This window comes from Porites lutea, chromosome 6, assembly GCF_958299795.1.
Source record: "Porites lutea chromosome 6, jaPorLute2.1, whole genome shotgun sequence".
NCBI classification, from domain to species: Eukaryota; Metazoa; Cnidaria; class Anthozoa; order Scleractinia; family Poritidae; genus Porites; species Porites lutea.
Window position 1 is genome coordinate 21,783,193 of NC_133206.1, and position 25,846 is coordinate 21,809,038.

The following is a 25,846-nucleotide window of genomic DNA, read 5'->3' on the forward strand; positions in this document are numbered from 1 at the left end:
TATTTCTCTGCATCATAATATTTTTGTTAAATTGGTTTACCAAGTCATTACAAATTAATGTTAATGTTAATGCAGGATGTTTGCCTCTCTTGGAGTTTGTGTGAGGGGCAGTAATGAGGGATCTTGGGTGAGTGGTACTACCTGAGCCTTTGGGTGGGTGAGTACTTTTGGGATCAACAGTTACCCTTAGTCTATACCCACCATGTCTGTACCCTAGGTACCCAAGAGGGGAGAAAAGAAGACGGGGGGGGGGGGAGAGTTAAAGGTCACAGCAGTCAATTATGGAATCTGATGATGAATGCTATGGTGCTACCTTTAAATGACTCAGCTTTAGTAAGAGCTTATTTCATATTTTTATGGTTTTCACAAAACTGCATGTAATTCTTGCCTGGTGGAATCACAAATGAGGCTCAATTACGAGCTGATGTTCAGGAAATGGGCCTGCGCTCCTCCTGCAAACAGATAACTGGGTGCATGGGTTTGCTGTTATTGATTTCCACCAATCATGACCTCTTCAAATTGAGCAGGAGGCATAAATTTATTTTCCTGGAGCAGATTTCAAATAGTGGATGCAGATGTGTTGTTTTATGTGGTGGCAATCATGTTTTAGAGTGTTTTAAGATTGAAAACCTGAAATATCAAGAAGTGTTAGAGAGGCTGGTGAATGGTAAGGATGTCTTGTTGATCTGGATCATGAATCATTTTCCAGTCTGCACCAATGGTTGTTGACACCTAATGTGAAGGAGATAACTTTCTATGTCCATTCCCGTTGTAATTTCAACCCAAAATTTGCAAATACAAGGTGCAAAATACCTAAAAACATCATGTCATCTGCTGATTTTTTTTGGTGAATACCAAAGCAGCAATGTGTTTGGTATCTGATGACATTTCCCATATCCGTAGTTAACAAAACAAGGAATGACCCACAATGAGCTACAATGAGCTAAAATAAGCTACAACTACAATGTCCTACAAAGAGCTACAAAAATGACAGACAATACACACACACATTGACCATGATGACACACATCGACACATCAAATGATCTACAATGACCACATCCAGTCATTGTGGGTCATTCGTTGTTTTAGTATCTACATTCCCATATCTGGCTTTTTCTAAAGATGCATGCATTAAATTTTGAACTTACAATGCAGACACAATTTTATTGGTCACTCACACATCTACCCTTTTCTTCTTGGGAAGGACCTAGAGAGTGGGCGAATCAAACCTAATGACAAATATCATAGGTCTCAAAATAGGCAGATCTCACATCATGATCAAGCTAGATAATTAATTCAAACTTCAAGGCCAGGATACTGCAACAAAGCTAACTACAAAGTTCCTTTCTTAATTTTGTTTCATCAATATTTTATTCTTCAACAGTAGAAATGATGAGTGAAGAACACAAAGATATCCTAAATACTAGCAGAGTGGAGATTGTGGAAGATTTGCTGGTTGATGATGTTCTTAACTTTCTTCGGAGTAAAATGGTGTTTGATCTGGAGGATACTGAACTTATTAGAGCAGAAAAAACTTCAAGAAGGCAAGCAGAGAAACTCTTAGACCTGTTAGAAACCAAGAGTGATGCTGCATTTTATGACTTCCGTGAGTCATTAGAGGAACCCTATCCTCATTTAGTGGAGCTGTTGCAAGACAATTTGAGAAAACCGCGGGCTGTCTCAGATGTCAGAGAATTAACGGAAAGAGGTGATCATATAATAGTTTTGGAAGTTGAAGTTATGTGAAGTGACCTGTTTTTTGTTGATTTGAGATCAATATACAGTCGAACCTCCATTAAGGGGCACCTGTTTAAGGGGCCACCCTCTATCAAGCGGCCAGTGACCAAAGTCCCAAACTAATTGTAGAAAAGAATGGGGAAGTACAGCTCTATTAAGTAAAGCTCTGTTATCTGCTGAAGATGGGCTGCACTGCCCTTTGCAGATCAGACATTTATTGATATTTTAGCATAAAATAAAGGTTAATGTTGGCAAGCAACAACTATTGAGCCTGCATCGCTACTGCGGTTTATCCCAAACACGCGATCTCCTTATTTGGCAGCCTGCCTCTTTGTCTTATTCTGCGCCAGTCCGTTCAATCGCCACTTTCTTTGAAGGCTGCAAGTTGAGCAGCACCAAAGTTTTTTCAGCACCAAAGTCTTTCATGGATCTTTCAGGCGTTACGAACGAGGTCCTTCGCCTTTTACTGGCCCAAAACCAGCTTGCTATCACGGGAACACGCGAACAGATGATCGAACGCCTGGGCACGATCAATGTTGATGCGCCAACATCACGTACACGAAGCTCCGATTCCACCGACCCAGCAGCCAAAAGGCCTCGCACGAACACCGATTCTTCTCCTGTCGCCCCTAACCTACCCGGTGACGTTGAGCAGCCCAACAAGGAAGGCGATTTACCGAGCGCTCGGAATGATGAACAAGATCCGCCGCAGGCTGAGAGACTTCAAAGACGCGATACCGAACTAACCACGTGCGAAGCACAAGATGGCGTCCGCGACAGGGGCGTTCCGCCTAACCCCGTCTCAAATCCAGCGGCTCTAGCCACCCTCATCGCCACCATAGTCGATGAAAAGCTAAAAAATTTCGCATCAACGAACCCATCACCCGTACCACAACAGCCAGCACATTCAGTTCCCCAACCTCCAGCGCGACAACAACTATCTGACCCTGCTTTCGTCGCGAGCCTTCTTTCACAATCGGGTTCCTCGAACTACGGCCCATCTCAGTCCCGAATGCAGCCAGCTTCCTCATCCATCGCAGCCCACGTCCCCCAGAAGACTCGGCAACTAATCCTACGCGGTGAGTTTGTTGAATTCGATTCTTTGCTGCCAGAAAACTCCTGCCTAAACGAAAGCGAACTCCCCGGGGTGTCCATTTCGTTCGAGGGGAAACAAGTGAATATTCCCACCCCTGCCCGCAAGAAGAAAACCCACATTGACTCAATCGATAGGTGGCTTTCGGCCTTTGCTGTTTTTTGTACAATCTTTCTGACTTCCTTCCCCCACAGGGCTGTCGAGATGTTTGCTTACCAAGAGATCATCCGCTCGGCCTACCGTAAGTTCGCGGGATTTGCATGGCTCTCCTACGATATAGACTTTCGTAGGAAAGCAGCCGCCCACCATTCCCTTAATTGGGGGGAAAGGGATATACAATTGTACCTCCTGAAATTTACAGGGCAGGCAAAATCCTCTTGCACCATATGTGGTAGTGGGGATCATTTTTCTCATGGGTGTTCCCTCTCTGCCCTTAGGCCCAATCCTACCCAACGAGGAACGTGTAACAATTACAACAGAGGTGCCAAATGCAGCCAGGACCCCTGCTCCTTCAGCCACCGCTGCAGGGTCTGCAATGGAGAACACCCTGCCTACCGACACGATGACACCCCTTCAAAAACTAGAGGCCAGGGTGATAAGAAACTCTCAAACCGCTAAAGCCGCCATATCATACAAACCCCAAACCCCGGTGAATGTTCCCCTGCTACACAAACTTCTTAAGACTCACCCTAATCAAGCTTTTGTAACTAGACTTTGCGATGGGTTAAGCCATGGTTTCCACTTGGGTTACAAAGGTAACCGCTTCCCCAGAGCTGCCAAGAATCTCCCATCTGCCATCCAACAACCCCAAGTTATTGAGAAAAACCTGCTAGAGGAAGTCCAGCTTGGTCGCCTGGCTGGCCCCTTTGAATCCCCCCCTTTTCAAAATTTTCAAATTCATCCCCTCGGCCTAGTCCCCAAAAAGGGAAGCCAAAAGTGGCGCACTATTTTCCACCTATCCTACCCCAAGGGGTCCCCAGATAGCTTAAATGCTAACATACCCATTGAGGATTACACCCTTCAGTATATTCGGATTGACAATGCCATTGCCCTGGTCCTCAACCACGGCCCCGGGTGCTTTATGACAAAAACTGACATACTGTCCGCTTTTCGAATTATCCCCGTTCACCCCGGGGATTGGGAACTCTTGGGGATGTCCTGGAAGGGTCGTTATTACTTCGACAAAGCCCTCCCCTTCGGGCTAAGGAGTGCCCCTTTTCTCTTTAATCAACTCGCTGATGCCCTGGAATGGTTGGTCAGACAACACCTGAACATCCCCTCCATCATACACATTCTCGACGATTTTTTCATTGTTCAACCTGCCCCCTCGTCCCTTTGTGCCACAGCCCTCTGCCGGGTTCTTACCCTCTTTGAGGAATTAAACATTCCCCTTGCCCCACAGAAAACCTTTCGCCCCACCCAAGTTCTTGAATTCATGGGAATAACACTCGATTCCGTAAACATGCAGGCTCGTCTCCCCGAGGATAAGTTAAGTAATGCCCGGTCCCTGCTAGCGGACTGGTCTTCCAAACGGGTCTGTCGTCTACAGGACCTGCAGTCCCTCATTGGGACTCTGCAGTTCGCCTGCCGGGTTATTTCCCCTGGTCGCCCTTTCATGCAGCGCATCATTAACCTTACCCGGGGTTGTGCCCGCCCCAAGCGGATTATTTTTCTCACCCAGGAGTTCAGAAAGGACATCCTCATGTGGCAAATTTTCCTCGACCACTGGAATGGTGTTAGCCTTTTTCTCCCCCCTTACACAGAATCATCCCCACAAATCCATTTATATACAGACGCAGCGGGTGCAGTCGGATACGGGGCCTTCTTTGACAATCAGTGGTTCCAGGGAAAATGGCTCCCCTCCCACCAGCTCAACCCCTCCACAGGGATAAGTATTACCTGGCAAGAGCTTTACCCAATTTACCTTGCCTGCATGATTTGGGGGCCCCATTGGGCTAACAGGAGAATTTGTTTTCATTGTGACAACCAGGCAGTCGTCGCAGTTTTGTCTGCTAAAAGCTCAAAAATTCCCCGCATCATGAACCTTGTCCGTTTGATCACCTTTCAAACTTTGAAGTTTAATTTTACCTTTACCGCAAAGCACGTCCCAGGGATCGACAACGGCATAGCTGATAGTTTATCTCGCTTTCAGATGCCCCGGTTCCACCAACTCGCACCAGATGCATCGCCCGTTCCCTGTCCAATCCCTCCTTTCCTGACGAAAGTCTAACTATGCAGGCTGCTCACTACATTTTCCAGTCCATCGCCAGCTCTACTCGTCGAACCTATTCCTCTGGGGAGCGACACTTTATTAGATTTTGCCTTTTTCATAAACTCATTTCACCCCAAACCCCTTTTCTCCCTACCAGTGAATCAACCTTAATTCATTTCGTCACCCACTTATCCAATACCGTTTCGTATGGCACTATTAAAGTTTATCTGGCAGCAGTTAAGAATCTCCATGTTGAGTTTGGCTGTCCCCTGGACTTCTCCTCCATGCCCTTCCTATACAAGACCCTTCGAGGGATCAAATCCTCCCTCGGGATTGCCAAACGGGCCCGGTTCCCTATTACTATTTCGATCCTCCGCCAAATTTATGCCAAACTAAAACCCTTCCAATCGTTGGACACAGATTCTTCAATGTTGTGGGCTGCTTTTACCCTTGCGTTCTTTGGCTTTCTACGTAGTAGCGAATTCACTTACAACGGCAAGTTCAATATTCAATCCCACCTGACAAGATCGGACGTCCACTTTTACCCCAACATTGTCCAACCTGTGTCTTTCGAGGTTGTCATCAAGAAGTCCAAAACAGACCCTTTCCGTGAGACAGCCAAGCTCACTATCGCCAAATCAAACTCTACTGTATGTGCAGTCACCGCGTTAAGAGACTATCTGCTTCAAACTAATCCCAGTGGAGCTACCCAGCCCCTCTTCCAATTCTCGGATGGACGACATCTTACTCGGTCCTCCCTCACCAACAACTTACGGGCTCTTCTCAAGGTTTGTGGATTGGATAGTACCTGCTATGCATCACACAGTTTCCGCATTGGAGCAGCCACTACTGCGGGGGCTGCTGGCCTTCCAGACTGGCTCATTAAAGTTCTTGGCCGTTGGAAATCTGATGCATATCAGTCGTACATCAGGACACCCAAAGAAACCATTCTCCAAGTCCCTCAAAATTTGGCCTCCTGTCTATCCAGTTAATGACTCGAAAACAATTAGATGTCACATCGCAATGACTATTGTCCACGCTTCCTTGGCTTTGGGAACACTGTTATGCTGCTCTATACTGTTTATCACGTACATTCTTATGTTGCGTAAAAAAAACAAAAAAACAACAACAAACAAAAAAAAAAAAAAAAACCAAACAACATGGGAACACTACGGTGTCTCTTTGTATTGTTTATTGAGAACACTATGATGTCTCATTGTAACACAATTGAGAACACTGTGTCCTACTAGAACATTCATTAAGTCATGCTACCCAAGTTTAGTTTCGGTTGGGTTCTTAAGTTAGAACGTGATCATACCCGCTTGTCCACTCCTCAATCCCCTTTCTCCACCGATGGTCTCTGGTTCATTTCATTCCCCCGTGGAGCGGATAAGAGCTGTATCCAGCCCTCGCGACCAGGTGGAGAAAGGGTCTTAGAGACTGGGGCTTTACACAGGGCACTTCTCGTATTACTCGGCGTTTTGGGCGGGGAATTGCTGCCTGCGGCACCCCTTCAGCCCTGTGCTGAAGCCCCGTCAGGGAGAGGGGGCTATAGGATTTGCTGGACTTGGTTAACTTGGCCCAAGGACATTATGCCGGCCATGCGTTTTCACGCGTGAACTATGCCCTCCCTTGCAGTACAGGCATGAGGCACCCCCTCGGTATGGCGCCATGTACCGAGGCCCCTCATTCGGTCATCATCCGGTCGGTGGGTTTTATCCGAGCCTTGCGGGTATATTCCCTGCCCAACTTTGCCCACCAAAGAATATTGTGTTTTCTCTGCGTCTGCGCGCTGTAACATTAATTGATATTTTAGCATAAAATAAAGGTTAATGTTGGCAAGCAACAACTATTGAGCCTGCATTGCTACTGCGGTTTATCCCAAACACGCGATCTCCTTATTTGGCAGCCTGCCTCTTTGTCTTATTCTGCGCCAGTCCGTTCAATCGCCACTTTCTTTGAAGGCTGCAAGTTGAGCAGCACCAAAGTTTTTCCCCTCCCACCCTCCCCTTTTCTTTGTTTCTTGCCTTCCTTAACCTTCTTACATTTGTTCACTGCGTTTGCACTCTCTCTTGTCTGTAGATTCAGAGACGTTTAATAAAATCATTAATGGCGGGGAATTGCTGCCTGCGGCACCCCTTCAGCCCTGTGCTGAAGCCCCGTCAGGGAGGGGGGGCTATAGGATTTGCTGGACTTGGTTAACTTGGCCCAAGGACATTATGCCGGCCATGCGTTTTCACGCGTGAACTATGCCCTCCCTTGCAGTACAGGCATGAGGCACCCCCTCGGTATGGCGCCATGTACCGAGGCCCCTCATTCGGTCATCATCCGGTCGGTGGGTTTTATCCGAGCCTTGCGGGTATATTCCCTGCCCAACTTTGCCCACCAAAGAATATTGTGTTTTCTCTGCGTCTGCGCGCTGTAACATTAAGAAGCAGTCGTGGCCACCTTTTGCCCATCCCAATAAGAGTTCTTCCATTGCTTTCACCTCCACTAAGTGGCCATCCAGTGCTTACACTTAGTTTGGCCTCATTTTAAGAATATAATGAAGGAAAATAAGGACTGAAGTAGAAGTTGACGACCGATTGTGGATCAGTAAAGCTGCTCTCGTTACCTGTTTGTTTCAGAAGAAAGTAATATTTCTGCTAAAGATTATGCTAATTTTTGATGAACCTCTATTGAATATCCAACCTCCATCAAGCGGCCACCTGCTGGTACCTGGAGGGTGGCCACTTAATGAAAGTTCAACTGTAGTCAACTCCTAAGCATATGTCTTAATGGAATACATACCTCTTATTAGCCAAGTTTGAGGTCCGTACTGTAAATTATGTATCCTCGTTTTTTTCACACATGGGCCATAAATCATTGCAAAAAAAACAAGGATATGTAATTTACAGTATGGATTGAGAAAACAAGGCTAATAAGATGTTTATTGTATGGCGTCCTGTTTCTGGGAAAGGAAATTAGTGCAGGACAGTCGATTTGACACCCATTTGTCAGGTGTCAGGAAATGAAAGTTCTCATTGGCTCATGGAAACAATGGTACAAAAGCTTTGAAAGTAAAATCAAAAAGTAAATGTGCCAATTTGATTTTCTGCCATAGTTGTAGTTAATAAAATCCCCTAAAATTCAGGCATAAAGGGCATTGACAGGGTCTGGAAGGGGCGGGGGTACTGATCCGGCATTCCCACTCCTTTTTCATGAAAATCCCACATCCCGCACTTTTTTCATCACTTTCCCAAATCCAATTTTTTGTTTCCAGAACATATACGTTAAAAAAGACTAATATTAATATTGTTGTAAACAATGTAAGATGTAGATTCGTTGGCTCTTTTGATTAATATTTTGAATTTACAAGTGTTTTAGGGTCATTGCAAAAAGGAAATACCTTTTCATACCTCAGTATGAGGAAGTGGAGAGGAAAAGGAGGAAGAAAGGAAGAGGCAGAGAGATATACATTCAATAAAAAGAGCCCCCATGTGTACTTTTCTAGCATCAGGGTGAAACAGTGGGTCTTCTGTCCACTCGTCTGTTCAGTACTTGACAGTTTCAATTTATTATTATGATCATTACCTACGTAACTCTATAGTTTGCTTTCATAATGCTTGCCTGTTTGACCTCCCATTTGCCACCAGAATGTACGACTTCCCAAATTCCCAACAGACAGAAAAAAAACCTGCATCCCGTGCCCACATTTTGGTGAATCCCACTTCCCAGGAATCAGTCAAATCCGGTTTTTTTTTTTGTGTTTTCCCGAATCCCACTCTGTATTAAGTTTTGGTCAAATCCCAGATCCCAAAAATACCCTTCCAAACCCTGTATATATTGAGGGTGACGCTGTCGAAGTCTGCTTATGTCTTCGATGTCCTGCTGAAAAATCCTAATAACTTAAACTTTTTGATTTGGTCTTTGCAGTTGAAAATGTGCTTCGTGAGGGTGGTGTTCCACAGCGACCAACGGTCTTTGCCAACAGAGCAAGAGATCTTCATAAGATCCATACTGCCCTTAGAGCGTTAAAGGAGCGAGATGGTTGGGTCATTTTACATGGCATGGCTGGATGTGGCAAGACTGTGATGGGCTCTGAAGCTCTTAGGAGCCCTGCTCTGCTAGAGGAATGTTTTCCTGGGGGTGTACATTGGGTGAGAATTGGTCCTGTTGACCAGTCCAAACTTCTAATGCGAATGCAAAATCTCTGTGCCCGTCTTGATTCTGATCACAGTCGACAACCACCAAGAAACACGGAAGAAGCCAAAGACAGGCTCAGAATGTTATTTGCTCATCAGCATCCTCGATCTTTGCTAGTTCTAGATGATCTTTGGCATTCCAGTGACATTAAATATTTTGACATTCGTTGTCGTATCATGGTTACCACGCGGGATGCTGCAATCGCAAATATGGTTGGTGGATCGAAAGCCAAAGTTCACATCAGCGAGGGCTTCACAGAAAATGAATCACTACAAATTTTAGCCCAGTGGACAGAGCAAACTGTGATTCATCTTCCAGGGGAAGCAACTGAAATATTTCATCTTACAAATGGCTCACCATTAGCAATAAGCATGGTTGGTGCACTGCTCCGTGATCACCCGAAGAGATGGAAGTATTATGTCAGCCAGCTTAAGAAAAAGAATGTCAGCAAACTCAAGCCAAAGTTTGAGTATGAATATCCAACTCTGACAGAAGCAATTCGCATGAGTATCAATAATTTGCATGATGACTTAAGAGAACTGTATGAAGATTTTGCAGTGTTTGATGAAGAGTCTAAAGTACCAGCCCAGGCCCTTTGTATTCTATGGGATGAAGAGGTAGGGACACTTCTTCTTCACCTGCTATCTTGAAAAATGCATCTGGTTTCAGTAATGATATTTTTTATGGGGATGGGACATTAACCCATTGCCCATCCCCCATCCTCCATCCCTATCCCCCATCCCCCATCTCCCATCCCTAATTCCCTATCCCCCATCAACCATTCCCCATCCCCTATCCCCCAACCTCCAACCCTCAACCCTAACCATTAAACCCCAACCTTAAGGAGGGTCTGTGTCTCAGTAGGTTGAATATTAATTTAATGTCATCATTTGGGTGAGTGTAGTTTTTTCATCAAAAGCCCTTTTTTTTTTAGTGATTGAGATTTTTACAAGCTGAGCTTCAATCATTGTCCTGGACAAAGTTATGATGACTTCTGCACAGCTTATCAAAACATCAGTCACTGTCTTTAACTGTTGTATATTGTAGTGCTCTTAACAGTAGTCAGTCCTGGCTAACCAGACTGGTCATTTTGAAAATGAAATTATGTTAGTCTTGTTGCAAAATTTTCAGGAAGCCCCTCACTGCCGCGCATGTTATTCAGTAATAGACTGATCTTCTTAAATAGTCTTGAACAATAATAGTGGAATTCTTTTTGTGACTCGACTGTGTTCTGGCCAGTCAGTAATCATAAATGGTAAGTGTTCCTATTCAGGACACATACCTGGACAATATTATTACTATATTATTATTATTATTATTATTATTATTATTATTATTATTATTATTATTATTATTATTATTATTATTATTATTATATTCTACATACTTCTAAAAAACATTGATGGTGTCCTTCTCTATAGTTTGAAGTTGTAGAGGACCTGATGGAGGATCTAGTAAACAAATCACTGGCCAGGAGAACAGTGAAATCTGAGGACGCCTTAGGGACTTTTTATAGCATTCACAACCTACAGCTGACGTATCTTCAAGAACAAGCACAAAACTTAGAAGCACTGCACAAGAAACTTGTAAACCAGTACAAGAAATTGTATAAGGGTGAGAAATGTGTGAGAATGGCTTTTTTACTTTAGAGATGCAATCTATAATACTTGGTTATACTTACCTACCTAAGTATACCTATGTACCTACCTAGCTTACTTTTAAAATACTTATTTACTTACCTACCTACCTACTTATATACAGTACCTACCTACCTAATTATTCATTTATGTAAATACTTGTTTACTTACCTACCTACTTACCTACCTACTAGCACCTACTTTTAATACCTACCTACTTACCTACATGTACCTACTTAGTTACCTACATCTACTTACCTACCTACCTACTTATTCACTTACTTAAATACTTATGTACTTACCTACCTACCTACTTACCTACCTATCTACCAACCTACCTAGGCCCTTGGCTTCTAGTGAAGCATAGGCTGTCAACAACACTCCTATACTATTATTTCTCTTATGGTAATTTTCCCATCAGAACCTCACATCTGGAAGGACACTAACTTTTATTTCATGGATACCTAACAGGGTTGTTTAGCAAAATGATTGATGATGGCTATATTCACTGGAATCTTTTGCGACACATGCTTAAGGCTGGTCTTGTAGATATGGCAGAGAAACTTGTTACTGATCTGGGTTGGCTGGCTGCAAAGCTTAGAATAACAGGGCCTGCAGATTTACTGAATGACTACATGTCCATCAAAGGAGTTGTTGATAACAAGGTGCTGCCATAAATGACATACAAAGATATACATCTGATTAGAAGCCCCCTGGATTTAAGCCTCCTTAATTCCAAATGTATTGTAATGAATTCAAGTTATTATCGTGTTTTGAAGCTTATTTTGAAAAAAGGAAAAATATTAGGAAATGCAAAATGTATTTTGATAAGCCCCCTTTGGATATAAAGCCCTCTTAAACCCCATAGGCTTATGTATAATGGCAGGTTAAGGCATACATGTATATTCTTGTCAGATTTCAGGGTACACCTTTCTGTGGTATTGATGAGGAAAATTTGTTTAACAGTCAAGATCTTTACTTGTTGATCTTTTTATTTTTTCTTCCAACTATTATGTTTGACTGATCAGTATTGCTGTAAGGAGAAATTTAATTTTGGTCAATCTGAATGGTCAAAGGGTTTGATACAAACTATCGTAAGAGCACTTCATGGACTTATTGAAGTTCACAATTTTTCTCTGGAAAAAATCCAACAGTTTTTTTTTACTCGGATTAGGATACGTGAACAGGTTTAAGGGAAATTACGTGGGTGTCATACCAAGTGTAAAACAATTGGCTGTGCCTCCCTTTTGGATTCTGTGAAGAAGTGCTCTTCCATTCATAAGCAAACTGGCATTAATTTTAGCACTTTTGGATAAATTAAGTTTAGCTTCTAGAAATATGTAGTTGAAAGGAAGGAAATATTTTAGCACTTATACAATTCATTCATGATCAAATTTTTAGGCATTGAAAGTCATAGAAGATTTCCATCATTTTGTGAGTGTTAATGCGCATCGTTTTGTGGAGAAACCACTTCCTGATTTGATCCAGATGGCTCTGAGTGAATCATTAGACTCAGAGGTGTACAAACAGGCTCAAGAACAAGCAATGCAGCTGGCGGCTGAGGGCCATTTCTATCTAGACTGGAGGTGGGAAATAATATTTTAGTTTTTAATACAGTGTACTGTAGTTTGTAACAGCAGTGTTTAACAAATTCAATTTTAAATGATTAATTCATTTAATAGCCAGGAATCTATGAGGTGAGGGGGGGGGGGGGGGGGAAGGGGTTGTATGTGTGTCTCCGTAAGTGTTGGGCCTTAATGTGCGAGGGAGGTTGTATACCTATTGTTGGTGGTTGGGTTCAGCCATGATGGGCAGGTTTTGGGTGAAAGGCCAAAGGCCAGACAAATTCTTATGCCTAGTCCTCCAGGCTGGGGTTTGGGTGATGGGTTAATATCCCATCCCTGAAAAAAATATCATTACTGAACCAGACACTTTTCAAAACAGGAGGAAAAGTGTTGAGGCCTTAGATGTGTAACAGAGTGAAAGAGGTGGGGCAGTTGTGGTATGCTTGACTGGGCTTGACTGAAAGTTGATGTCCTCTGAAACTATTTGTTTGTCATTATTTCTTTTTTTTTTTGTTCAGTAATCAAAGGGAAGAGTCACAGGAAACTCTGCTTATAACTGTCAAGATTCATCAAGGAGCAGTTTACTGCTGCCATTTCTCACAAGATGCAAGCAAAGTGGTATCCTGTGGTGCTGACAAAACTGTCAAGGTATGCACAGGCATCCCATCATAACACTTAAATTGCATTTATAACTGTAAACAATAGGTTATTGTCAAAACAGTTCAAAAAGAGCCTATTGCTTAATTGGAGAATTGGCTTCTCTTAGGGGCTGGTTCTTTCAGAAATAGATGTAAAATGAATTTTTTATTGCAAAATACAAATGATTGAAGAAAACTTTTTCAGCGAAATGACAACTGCAGCTTGTGGTTCCGGTTAAGATGTCATCTCTGTGGTATGTAAGAGTACAGACAATAGAAAAATGTTGTATATGTCGTTAAATACACTCGGAATAAATAAAAAAACTATTTTTACATGTCTGGACCACTTGGACCTTGACTAAGTGAGTGATCATCATCGTCTGTTTTGTTCCAGGTATGGGAGAGTCATTCTGGTAAAGAGCTGCTGTCAATGACAGGACACACTGATGTGGTGTACTGTTGTAACTTTTCCAGTGATGATGGTAGAATTGTTTCTTGTTCTGCTGATCATACAGTGAAGGTTTGTATGCCCCAATCCCAAGTCATCATTAATATCACCATAATTTGCTATGGTTTGTTGATATCATCATCGTCATCATCAGCAGCAGCACTAGCATCCCATAATCACCATTATCATCATCATTATTGTCATATATTATCGTAATGATTGTCATAGTCATCATTATCATTTTTTCAACCAATACTGTAGTTCAAACAGTTTGATATAATTCAAAAGTATTTTAATTTAACAAAAAATAGTCAAATTTCTGTTAGTTCTGAAAAGACCTTCTTGTTCCTAATCTAAGGGATTCTGGATTATAGGGTCAACTTCCTTAATATAGCTATCTAGAAAATTTCAGATTTCTCAGAATTGCAGTCTTGACAGATAATGGAATTAGTCATGTCAGGCTTTCAGAATAATTCGAGCAATTTCTAAGACATTTTGAGAACTATAATGAACAGTAAGTTTCAAGGCCTTCCGAGAGGGAGTATACTGTCACTTTGTCAGTCATTTCTGAGACCGCCTGTCACCAAGTAGGTTAGGAAAAAATGTCACTGTTGCATTTTAGCAAGGGACAAAATGTTGCTTTTGGTTCAGCATAAATTTTTGTGATACTCAATTTTTTGGGGAATTTATGACAGATATAGCACCTGGAAAGAATTACTGAAAGAAACAAAAGAATTGAAAAAATTATTATTATCAGCCTTTCTCCTTTGAGGGACCGTTCTTGGGCAATACCATAATTAAAAAATGTTCCAAAGAAAGTAACAAAAAATGTTTGGAATTAACGGAAGGGAGTTTGTTATTTCACTGCAAAAACAGGCAAAATGCAAAAGTAAACAGGTGTCGCTTTTACTTCTTAAAAATGGATTGTCTCAGTCACAATATTCTTTCCTCTATTTCTGTTGATTGTCGGTGTTTTCTGAGAGGAATGTCGCCTGTTGCTTCCACCCCTTGGTAGGCCTCAGTTACAGTGCTTACGTTTTGAGGACAGCTTACCAGGTGTCTTTTGTTTTTTTGCTTTTGTTAAGATTTGGGACTGCAGTATAAGTGGAAGAGAATTGCTTAACTTTAAAGGTCACAATCAGGATGTGTTCACTTGCATGTTTTCACCTGATGACAGTAATGTGGTTTCCTGCTCAGCTGACAAAACTGTAAAGGTATTGTTACAGTAAATATCCTGTACATACATTAACCACCAGTAGTACGATAATGATGTTGTTGATAGGTGTATGACATAATTTAACCCCAACTAGTAATGTCTTCAAAGCAACTCCAAGATCCTTGTGCTGGATTACCAGAAGTGAATTTCGAATTTTCCTTCAACCTGATTGGCTAATTGAACAATGGCTTTTTTAACAGGCCAACCATAGTGCGCACTCAAACTGGGTACAAAGCTGGAAGTCCAGAACAAGGATTTTGGCACTGGCTCACATGTGGACTTAACCATAGGTGGAAAAAGGGGGGAATAAGCTATTGAGGAAAGCACTCATGGCACTGCACTCAGAAGTATTTTCACTGGCTAAGGAGTACAGAATTCTCCTTGATTATTCATATGGCAAACTTCAGCCTTGTTTGTCTACCGCCTGTACTTCAGGGTTAATTGACGCGTATTTCTTTTTCCTTTCTGTCCTACCGTGTAAGCAGAGGTTTCTCTCCCATGCAAACAGCTTCATGAAAGCTAAAAGCCATACAAAAGAGAAACCTCTGCTCGTTTTCTGTCCTTTTCAATTCTTGAACAAACTGAGCACACTTCAGTTAATTGTGTCAAATATTTAAGGTGTGGAACAGTGGAACTGGAGTAGAGATGGTGACATTTACTGGTCATGCAGATATTGTAAGATGCTGCTGTTACTCGCCTGATGGCTCAAGGATTGTTTCCTGTTCCGACGACACTCTTGTTAAGGTTTGTGGAGATGTTTTAAGGTATCATCCAGGGTAAAAATTCATATCGTTTCCTAAATTGCAATTTTTAGATGAGTAGATAAGCTCGATGGGGACTATTTTTAAAAAAAAAATTCCAAGAAAATGTTATCTGCAGAGACATTTGGCTATTGAGTGGGATACTAAAACCGAAGCTGTACAAGTAATATAAATGTGTGTAGATTGTGCTTTTTAAGATGTGCCCACCAAGAGACATTCAAGTATAAATTACTTTTCGTTTCTAGGTCTGGGATTCTTTGTCTGGACAAGAACTGTTTTCTCTCGAAGGTGGCACAAACTCTGCCATGACATACTGCTGTTTTAAGCCTACTGGATGCAGCATCGTTGGTGTCTCGGATACTTCTGTCAAGGTTTGGCATAAAATATTACAAGTATTCTTTTTATTTGTAATCGTTATCTGCAAATTCGGTTTACGGTCATCTCGCCACCGAAGAAATCGCCACCAAGAAATCGTCTCGCCACCAACAAATAATTTTGTATTAATTGAGACAGTTTAATACCTAGGATTACTTACCTAGGAGTTTTACTTTTTCGTCAAGCTTATTCGAATTTAGAGTCCACCCAAATACAAATCTGTGGATCCTTGCGTCGAACGTCTTATGCTCTTGATAGTGCAAATACTAATATTACATGTATAGGTTCTGTGAATGTAAACTTCGAGATTTGAGAAATTAAAAAACTGGTAGAAACGTTTCACAACCACGACTCATTTCTTTGAAATATGAAAATAAAGTAACGGTTAAGAAATTTCCGTTCATGAAGGTTCAAAACAATGCTAAGCTAAGTTCTATTTTTGCATTTTGGTTTTAGATATGGGACTCAACAACTGGTCAAGAATTAAAGAGCCTCCAGACACCATCTACAACTCTCTCTTTGGCTTATTCTCAAGATGACAGCATTTTGGCTTTGGGCTTGTCTGACACAACTGTTCAGGTATTTTGTTATCGGTTTTATACCAGCGTCATTATTGAGTTAATGTGTAGCTCTTGAATTTGACGTGTTTTAAAGATCAAAGGGATGTTTTTGTGCATTTATCTTTTTCTTTTCTATCTTGAAGTAACCTGTTACCCAAGTGAAACATGCAAGTGTGGATGGGAAGCAGATGGCAGTCTCCAGAAATATCTTGTTAAATCTTTTTGAGAGCATGGTTTCGTGGGTGCTTGCAGGGTTTTAAAAGCTCATAGGAAAGCCAAGATTAGGGTGCATCCTCCTTTGTCTAAACGCAATAAACAGAAAGTGTTCTAAAGCGGGCTAACCTTTGAACTGTGTTTGCCAATTTCTTGTGGTGCTGTGATCATGTGAGACCAGGGTGGCCTGTGAGTAATGCACTGTTTCTTGTTTGTTTTTGTTTTTCTGCTAGCTGTGGAATGCCGTCAGTGAAGCCAGCTTGGGTGCGTGCAGAGGTCATTCTGGTTGGGTACACTGTGTCGCCTTTTCACAGGATGCCTGCAAGCTGGTGTCGGCATCAGATGATGAAACTGTGAAGGTAATGATCAGTGATAAATGAACTGTCTATGACTGCCGGCCAGGAGGTAAAGTGGTGTAACCCCTGTTTACATGGACATCAAGTTACCCTGGGTACCAGGGGTTTTTTCTCGCCTGTGGCGGGATGCTTCGGGGCCGACAGATCTTCGTAAAGACTTGACCGAAACCGGAAACCACGCATGAAAAGTCTCTGGCACTCAGGGTAACATCAAGTTCAATCTTTCGTGGATTATATTTTGTTCCCTGGAAATTAACATACTCATTGGATGAGGCCAGGGGCTGAATATTGTGTAAAGAATTGTTTCCGACAAAACATTTACAAGTTCCCGATCGGCAGTCTCAGGAAACCAAGAAATGTTTTTCTTTTAGGTATTCAACTAAACGTAGTCGACCTCCTTCGAGTCTTATTTTCTTATTGTTGATATCTTGAGGCAGTAATTACCTAAGTTTTTTAAATCTTCCATCAATTGTCTCAAGCTGTGCTCTGTTAAAAATCTGAATCTGATCCCTCTGTGTGTCTATTTTGTGTTTGATACAATAGAATGCCAACTGAACTGCAAAGTGTTTGTTCAACAGAGAGCTGAGCAGGTTAAATTGGGCATCAATTCTGGCCCTGGAGAAGACTTGTTCTCATTATCATCATCATCACCAATTTTGTTTCCTCGTGAAGTGCAGAACCATTAAAAAAAAAACTTGCCCAGCTTGACTTCCTTTGACCATTGATATTACAAGGATATACTGTCTACTGTAGCAACGTTTATTTGCTCTGTATGTTGCTTGTTTCCTAATGACTATGGCGATTGAGTTGGTTCTGTTTTACCAATAAAATTTTTATTCTTTCTCTGTCTGTAGATATGGACTGTTGACAAAACGACCGTTCAGGGCTCTATCAAGCTGAGAATGGTGTTTGATGTTTTATTTCTGGATGGTTCGCTGATTATTGCCATAACTGATGCATGCAACAGGCTCATGGTAACATTTGCTATTACAGTGAATGCGTTAATTTAAAAACTGTCATTGATACTTAGGGTCCTTACCAGAAGTCAGAAAAGGCCAGCCGGACTGTCCGCCGGACTTGTATTTAAGAACCTAACAAATAAATCGCCCCATCCAGATTCTGGAATCTGGGAAATTTTTGCTTGTGGAATCTGGAATCCCCACTATCATTGGGATCCGGGGGGGAACTCCCACATAAAAGTGACGGGGATGCTCGTCGGAAAATTAAAATTAAACCCGTAAGGGAGACCAATATGGGTGTGACTTAAGCTTAAACTGACCCCTAAAGGAGACCACACAAAAACGCATATATCACGGCATTTTTTTTGTAAATTTCTTTATGCACAGCCCTAAAGGATACCTGAATGGGCTAGGACAAAAGTGCAACATAAAGTTTGTGTAATTTTCCCTTTTAGATATACGAGGGTGAAAATACCATGTTTCTGGCACAAAGTGAACCACACGCATGTAAAATCACTAGCATTAGTTTCAATAGTGATGGACAGCGAGTTGCGATCGGCTTAGATGATGGCAGCGTTAAGGTAATATTCTTTTCTTTTCTTTTCAGTTTAGTTCTTTTCGGGAGTTTGCAAGCTGTTAAACATGAACAGTGAAAATTCCCGTATTAACCCCCTCCCTCCGAAAAAACTCTCCCTTTTTCTCTCCGTTCAGCTTTGTTCTTGGTCTGCAAATATGTGACATGGCGGTCATGTTGGTGGTCACTACAATGAATTTTATTTTTCGAAAATGTGCATGAAAATAGAGTTAAGTTCCCAGCGAAGAGAATTGCTTCTGTTCTTGATCATCAACATGGCCGCCGTGACGTCATTTTCGTTCTGATAGTAGCGTTGTCATTACGATCTACCAGTCTTAGTTTTGACAAATGCTATTAGGATTATATAAAAGAAAAACTCACATTCTGATTGATTCATGAATTGTTCGTTTGGAAGTATTATTGCACCATCTGCTTGTTCGTTACTTTAACGGTTAGAGTTAAAGCTTCAATATACGGCGAAGGAGAATTCTTTCCTACCGGATTTTATAAATTGATCATACATGATAAGTTACTCCCTTAGTTAGTAATGAGTTCGCTTATATCTTGTTTCAATCAGTCGGTTGTTTGCTACCCCGAGAGCAGAGGCCCTTCGATATTCTAGGAAGATCGAAGGGCCTCAGCTCGCAGGGCAGTTGTCTCCTGAAATCTCACGTAGAATGTCCCCTTCACAAAATAACTTTTTGAGTAGAGTACTTGATAGTAATTTTTTAGTATCTTTCTATCATGATCTCTTTACAAAAAACTTTTTTTTTACTTAGATTTTAGAGAAATCTTCTTGTAAATTCATTCAAGAGTTTCATGACCACTCAGGTCGTGTGAAGTGGTGTGCCTTCAGTAAATGTGGTCAAGTTTTAGTATCGGTTTCGGATGATTCCACTGCAAAGGTAACAGTCTATATTACTGGTAATAATAAATGAAATAGAACAAAGTGAATGACAATACTGATGTTTTTTTTTCCATGTTAGGACGTTAGGTCTTGTAAGATGCGATTTGCTCTGTTGTTGCTTTTGTTTTAACGGTTTTTTCCCAGTTTTTATCCACGGTCCAACAAATATATACCAAGAAAATTGGCCCTGTATTCTGTAGTTATGCCAGGAGCTAAAAATAACTTTAAAGTCTGTGTATAAATTGAGTCTGAACAAACATTTAGTACTGGTGACAATTTAAAATGAACGTCTTCACTTACTATGTAGGTTTACAGTTGTGTGGAAGGACGACTTCTGTTCTCACTGGCAGGCCATACTTCTAGTGTTCAAAGATGTATGTTCTTTAATAAGGACCATCGACGCCTGCTTACGTCTTCTCTAGATGGATCACTTAGGGTAGGGACTGCTATTTTGCACTATTTAATTCAAGTGAACATTAAAAATCCATTCTACAAAATGCCCCGAAAGAAAGCCACTCAAAATCCATGTGAAGTAAGGCAAACTTAGCCTGTGTACAGACGTCCCCTCCTCCCTCAGGAAAAAATCGGGAGAGGAGACTTAACCCTGACTTGAAGCTTTGTTGCGACATTATATAAGATTAAGATTAAATCTTTAGCCTGATATAATTTCCATATAATACAGGGTGCCTATAATATGGTTCTTCAATCTCGTCATCCTGGGTTAAACTTAACCATCTTTCGAGGAACCGAACCCAGTTCCCAAAGATTCCTTTAGGAAAGAAAGTCGAGTGGCACGTATTGAACTCCAAATGTCCTTCCGTAAAATGTCGAGGAACAAATTTATTGAAATTGGTCACGGTCAACGAACACGGTGACAAGGGATGAAACAAGACTTGCGTCAATCCCTTCATTACCCAGCCAGTCCGTGGAGCCCACTCCACCTCGAGTAACGGATTACAGAAATCTCCCGTAAATTGGACATAAGTCCCAACCACATACAAACCCTGCGTTTGCAACCCGAGCGAGGACTTCGAGCCAGGACTCGACGCAGGACTCGGCAATTTTTCGCTTTCCCTCCATTTTTACCTCCTGCAAGTCACATGACCATTAAGAGGAGGATGTTTTGGAAATCATGGAAGGTTAGGGTTAGGGTAAGGGTTGTGGCAATCATGGAAGTCCTGGCTCGTGTCCTAGCTTTGATGTTAGTTTATCTCGTTTTCAACCTTCTTGCAATAGTCAATATTTCTCCTTACTTGTTTGACTTTCTGTATACCGTGATCCTTTATCAGGGGCACCCAACTACGGTTTCCTCCTAAATGCTTTGAAAACACTTTTTAAGGTATCCTGAGTACTTTTAGATCTTTTGAAATGCATTCTAAGCAGCGCTATAAAATTTGTTTCTGTTCGGTCATACTAGGGCAACTTAAGTCTTTTGGAAATTACAAGGGCTTCAGTATTCTTTTCTCGAATAAAGGTTTCCTTTTTCTACGAAAAATAGCTTACCTGGGGGAGTGAAATGCTCAAAAATTAAACTTTAGAAAATCGTAGGGAATTTATTAGAAAAGCTTCGAAAATTTTTCATAAATGGAACGGTCATCTAGAAATTTTTAGCCTTCCTCAAGCTATAGAAAATTCTAGTAATTTTTGCTTCTCTGAACAGATATTTTACGGAAAACAGTCGTCGGGTGCCCCTGCCTTTATATACTAAGTTATACTAAGTCCAGTCAAATTGTGGTTTAACACCAACCTGATTGCAACAGAATTTCAAGAGATAATCCTCTCGTGGCGTTCAGTTGAAAGGATGAAGCCCTGGCTGCATGGCTTTCAGTGGCTCCTGGGTGGTGCCTATTTCCTTTATGTAAACTTAGCTTTTACACACGGTTTTCTCTCAAGGTGTGGGGTACACAGACTGGTTGCCTTCAGTTTTCCTGTAAGCACAGCAGTAGTGAATACATTCTATCTTGTGATGTGTCGCAGGATGACTCAAAGCTGCTCTCTGGATCAGTGGATAGATACGCCAAGGTAAACTACGGATTATAATTATACAACAAGCTGAGGTGAAATCCTCAACTTGGTTATCATAATCACTTGCGAAACAAACTGTGCACTGTTCGACAGGAACGTCAAAGAATAAATAAAGCAACGAAAAAGGATTGGACAATTTTGCACGTGCATCACGCTTTTCTGTTATTTGTTTATTTATTTATTTATTTTTTGCACATTTTAATACGACGTGAAATGGCGACTTTAAAGTTTTCTTTAGAGCGTGGAACGTGCACGTCCAGGAGAAAAATTTGTACCTGTCTGAATTCCATTCCGAATTCGAATTCGAATTTTTTTTTAATTAGGTAGAGATTTGTAAACATAATTTTTGGACTTATATGGTCACTCTTAATAGATCTTTACATACAGTGTGTTCTTTAAAACGGCTTTCATGTAAAGAAGTTTTTAACTTATCGAAAGTACCGTATTGAAGTAAAAGTGATTCATTCATTCATTAAACTTGGACGCGGATTCTCTTCTTTGGAAGCTCCAACTTAATTTCGCAGATTTTAATTCAGTCAGTAAACGACTTGAAATGATCGCGAAAAAGTTTGAAAGGACGCCATGTCAGTTTTTCCGTGAGTTTTCATTGGAGTCGTTTTAATGTTGTCGGAACGTACGGTCCGTATTAATGTGAACCCTACACCACACGTAGCTATGTCTCTGAATTTTATGGCTAATGCCGGTTCAGGTTAACAATTGATTCCAAATCTCTTCGTCCATATGTTTTTCGTGTAACCGTGATCAAAACCGCCTCGCGCGACAGACTCAAACAACGTCAGATAACCGCTCAGTGTAAACACAAAGTGTCATGAAAATATGTTTCATTTGTAAGCAGGCTGAGGATGTTTCGTTAAGTATGAACACAACATAAGTCAGATTAAAATTAAAACACTTATGAGTAATCCTCCTCCTACCATGCTATGAGATACTGAAATGCTTATTCTAGGCGGTGGGTCTAAAATAATGGTCACTTTTCACGGGCCATTCCTAAAATGTCATAAGCAGGCTTAGCTCACCTCTGTGTAACTGTTCCAACTTTTGTTTAACTGGCGCAGTGGAATTCAGAATACATGTAGGCAGGTAGCTTTTTGTGTAATTACCGACACTTTCAAACTTAACTTTGATTAAAGTAAATGGAAAGCAAACTTCTGAAACTAAAGAAAACAAGAACCAAGCCACATGTTTTTGAACTTCGTCTGCACATGCGCCGATTACAAATTGAGGAGATGTTGACGCGTGGCACGTGCAGCACGTGCAACTCGTGTTGATCAGCTTAAAATGAAAATACATAGAAAAAGCTCTCCTGAATCAGAGGCTCAAGGCCCAAAACTTTAGGCAATGATTTGCAACTTTTCTCTCAATTTATGTTTGCACGGGAAATATTAAGAGACGCTATCAAATTTAGCGCCTCCTGACTTGAAAACGTATCGCAGTGTTTTTGTCGTCGGGACTGTTGAGAGAAGTTGAACGTAATTCTACTTAGCAGGGTTGTCAGTAAGGGCCGGGGGCCGGGGATTTCCCCCGGCTACTCAGAGCATGGTCCCCGGCTACTTTCGTCGTTAAATTAAACCAAAAGAGCACCAGAAAATTCTACATTATAAAGGACATAAGCACTGAATTATAGCACACCTTTGAAACACACAAAGACTATGCATCATACTAAATGCAAGTCTCATCTTCAGCAGGTTTAAGTGATTTTGGAAAACTCGCGGGCGAAAACTAAGAAATGTCGAAGAAAGACATCTTACTTAGATTTGGTACTAGTACACACGCGCGAGAACTCTCCGTTCGCGAAAAGTCAGTTTCAACTGTTGTGTCGGCTTTGTGTTGAACATGTCGAAGAAGCGGCAAAGGAATCTGCACTCTTTGTTCACGATGAAAGATCTGAGTAGATCTCTGTTGACATCGCAGAAGAAGTTGAGGCTTCATCCAAGCGTTAAATTTCCCTGATGCTGATGTTGATGATGATGAGGATTATGATCAGGGCTTTGAAGATGAAGACTGACTGATTGCTATGTTTAATAAACTGTCATTAGTCAGTGACCAGATCTACATTAACCTTTTGGTATCGAGTATATAAAATAATGCATGGTCAATGGGAAATGTTCGATCATTGTCGGCAGGTCACATCCTCTCAGTTCTACTTTCAAGAAGTAATATATATAAGAGAAGTTAAGCATTAGCATTACTTTAGCATTCTTCTCCTCGTGTCTCGTTTCGACATCTCAGCGACGTTTATAAAGTATTAGCCGGGTCTTTTAAACGCTTTTCCGTAGGTCAGTTTCTTCGTATGTTAAGTGATGTTTCGTTCCTAAATTCGAGACCACTAATGTTACCAGTTGTGCAGTTTAGTTTTGCCATATTTTATCCCGCGATTTTTCATACGCTATGCTTGTTTTCGCCTTATTATACTTTTATTTTCCAACAAACCATATTAGCCTCATGTTTGTGATGCTTTTTCGTACATTCATCGACCGCTTGTCTTCTTTCCGCTCCTCCGGGGGTTAATTCATCTGTAATAATATTAGTTTTACCTTTGATTTCCGTAAGTCGTTTCGTTCTTTTTCAGACCCAGAGCTTACATGTATTACCATTTGGCGGCCACTAAAAAAACCCCCCAACGAGCCTTTACGTAAAATAAATTCTTAATATTCTAGTGTCTCAGAATGTTGTAGTTTTCTTTAATAAAGACGTGATCATCATAAAACCGCCAATGATAGCTCTGCTCTTGATGAAGATTGCTTTTTTTGGGCGGTAATGCCTTTTGGAAAACGGTAGAAGTTGCACTTCAAAAACTTCTTGGGGGAGCGGGGGGCTCCACGACTGCTAGCGACTTCCCCGGCTACTAACAACAAATACCCGGCAACTTGAAATCTTAGCGACAACCCTGACTTAGTGTAAGATTTGCTACAACGAAAACGCTACACGGACGTGTTCGTTTTAGGTAATGTCAGTAGGAAATCCTTGTTACAACGGGTGTCGAAACACAATTGCTAGACAAGTTGAGCTGGAGAATTTCCCTAAATAAAGAAAAAGCTAGATCCCTTCGTGTTCTCCGAATTCCACTGCACCATTCTAAACTCTACGTTTGGGCCAATATTGCTTCGATCTTTGCAGTAGGTGTAAAGAGCAGAGCTTAAAATGTGATCAAAAGAGAATTATCAATTTGCTCATTTTTGAATGTGTTTAGGTTTGGGATGCTAATTCTGGAGCTCTTTGTTTCTCCCTTGGGCCGCACCCTGACTGTGTGAGATCTACGTCATTTTCTAAAGACAACAAGTTCATCTGTACTGGCTGTGACGATGGAACAGTGAGAGTAAGTGCAGAGCTGTAACATTTGGAGATATGAGCAAAAAAATCCAAATTGAAAATGAAAAATGTTAAAATGAATGCACAAACCAACGAGAGAACAATAATATGTTGAATGAATAGGCGTCCTCAATTTTTAATAGGTAACTTAAAAAGTATCTGTTTAATGAGTAGTTAGGGAGGTATGTGGTTGTTGTAAGTTTACTTTCGTCATTAGACATTTAGTGAATCAGACGCTATATAGAGTTCAATTACATTCCAACTATACACATAGCAGCTGTAGTGATGTCACTATACCTCAAGTGGCATAAGCTCGTTAAAAGTGTTTGTTATGGGCTAGTAGGGGTATTATGTAATGTTTTAAACACACTCCTTTGTCAGGTGTGGAATGTCGCTGATGGACGAGAACTTGCAGTTTGCAGTAAACACGATGGATGGGTAAGCAGTTGTTGGTTCTCAAGCGACAGCGACTTTCTGGTTTCCGTTAGCAACAACATTAAGGTACGATTATATATTTTTTTTACTGGAATATTTATTCGTTTGTCACTTGTTGTTTGCTTGCACAGTATTTTCTCCAATTTGTCTTGGGTTTACAGTCGTTCCAAGAGAAATCGAAGACAATAGAGACCTTTAGTATCAGTTGTTTTCGTGGTTAGTGCAAACTGCAAACCTGAAGATGTCCGTGACCATGGTCTTGCGGTCACGTTTGCAGTTTGCAGTTCACGTTTGACGGCGGGAAGGGCTTCCAGCGGTAAGTGAGGCAAGGTTTTTTGGTACAGCCTCATATTTTAAGGCAGGGAATAGGTTTCTACACCCACCTGGGATGTGTTAGTTAGAATTTGAACTCCAGTCAATGATTTCTTCATGGTTTGTACGCGATAAAAGTGAAGCTCTTTGACTTTACGAAAAGTAGCGAACGCTTGCTAAAATTCGAAATTTCGACAACGTGAAACTGCAAACGCGTAAATGCAAACTGCAGATTGCGGTTTGCTGTTACCTATGAAAAACATGATGCTAAAGGTCTCTAATTGGGGGGTAAACAAGGTGCATTAT

At 41.2% G+C, this 25,846-nt stretch overlaps 2 protein-coding genes across 3 annotated transcripts in view; both read left to right on the forward strand.

The window, feature by feature from the left end:
* Positions 1–25,846, forward strand: part of LOC140940187 (apoptotic protease-activating factor 1-like) — a 29,441-nt gene that overhangs the window by 601 nt on the left and 2,994 nt on the right. Inside the window, exons 2-20 of one of the 2 annotated variants that reach the window (XM_073389099.1) lie at positions 1,387–1,710; positions 8,960–9,846; positions 10,651–10,852; positions 11,338–11,531; positions 12,268–12,452; positions 12,950–13,079; positions 13,464–13,589; positions 14,603–14,731; positions 15,352–15,477; positions 15,740–15,865; positions 16,326–16,448; positions 16,876–17,001; positions 17,853–17,972; positions 18,413–18,538; positions 19,311–19,436; positions 19,746–19,874; positions 21,332–21,460; positions 24,675–24,800; positions 25,175–25,294. In XM_073389099.1, the coding sequence (XP_073245200.1) occupies positions 1,387–1,710; positions 8,960–9,846; positions 10,651–10,852; positions 11,338–11,531; positions 12,268–12,452; positions 12,950–13,079; positions 13,464–13,589; positions 14,603–14,731; positions 15,352–15,477; positions 15,740–15,865; positions 16,326–16,448; positions 16,876–17,001; positions 17,853–17,972; positions 18,413–18,538; positions 19,311–19,436; positions 19,746–19,874; positions 21,332–21,460; positions 24,675–24,800; positions 25,175–25,294 (3,554 nt within the window). The remainder of the gene's footprint in view (positions 1–1,386; positions 1,711–8,959; positions 9,847–10,650; positions 10,853–11,337; positions 11,532–12,267; positions 12,453–12,949; positions 13,080–13,463; positions 13,590–14,602; positions 14,732–15,351; positions 15,478–15,739; positions 15,866–16,325; positions 16,449–16,875; positions 17,002–17,852; positions 17,973–18,412; positions 18,539–19,310; positions 19,437–19,745; positions 19,875–21,331; positions 21,461–24,674; positions 24,801–25,174; positions 25,295–25,846) is intronic. The other variant, XM_073389100.1, reaches the window with a different exon arrangement.
* On the forward strand, positions 1,960–6,926 carry LOC140941022 (uncharacterized). The gene is made up of 2 exons (XM_073389969.1): positions 1,960–2,818; positions 4,985–6,926. The coding sequence occupies exons 1-2, from the start codon at positions 2,164–2,166 to the stop codon at positions 6,034–6,036; spliced, it is 1,707 nt and encodes a 568-aa protein (XP_073246070.1). The 5' UTR covers positions 1,960–2,163; the 3' UTR covers positions 6,037–6,926.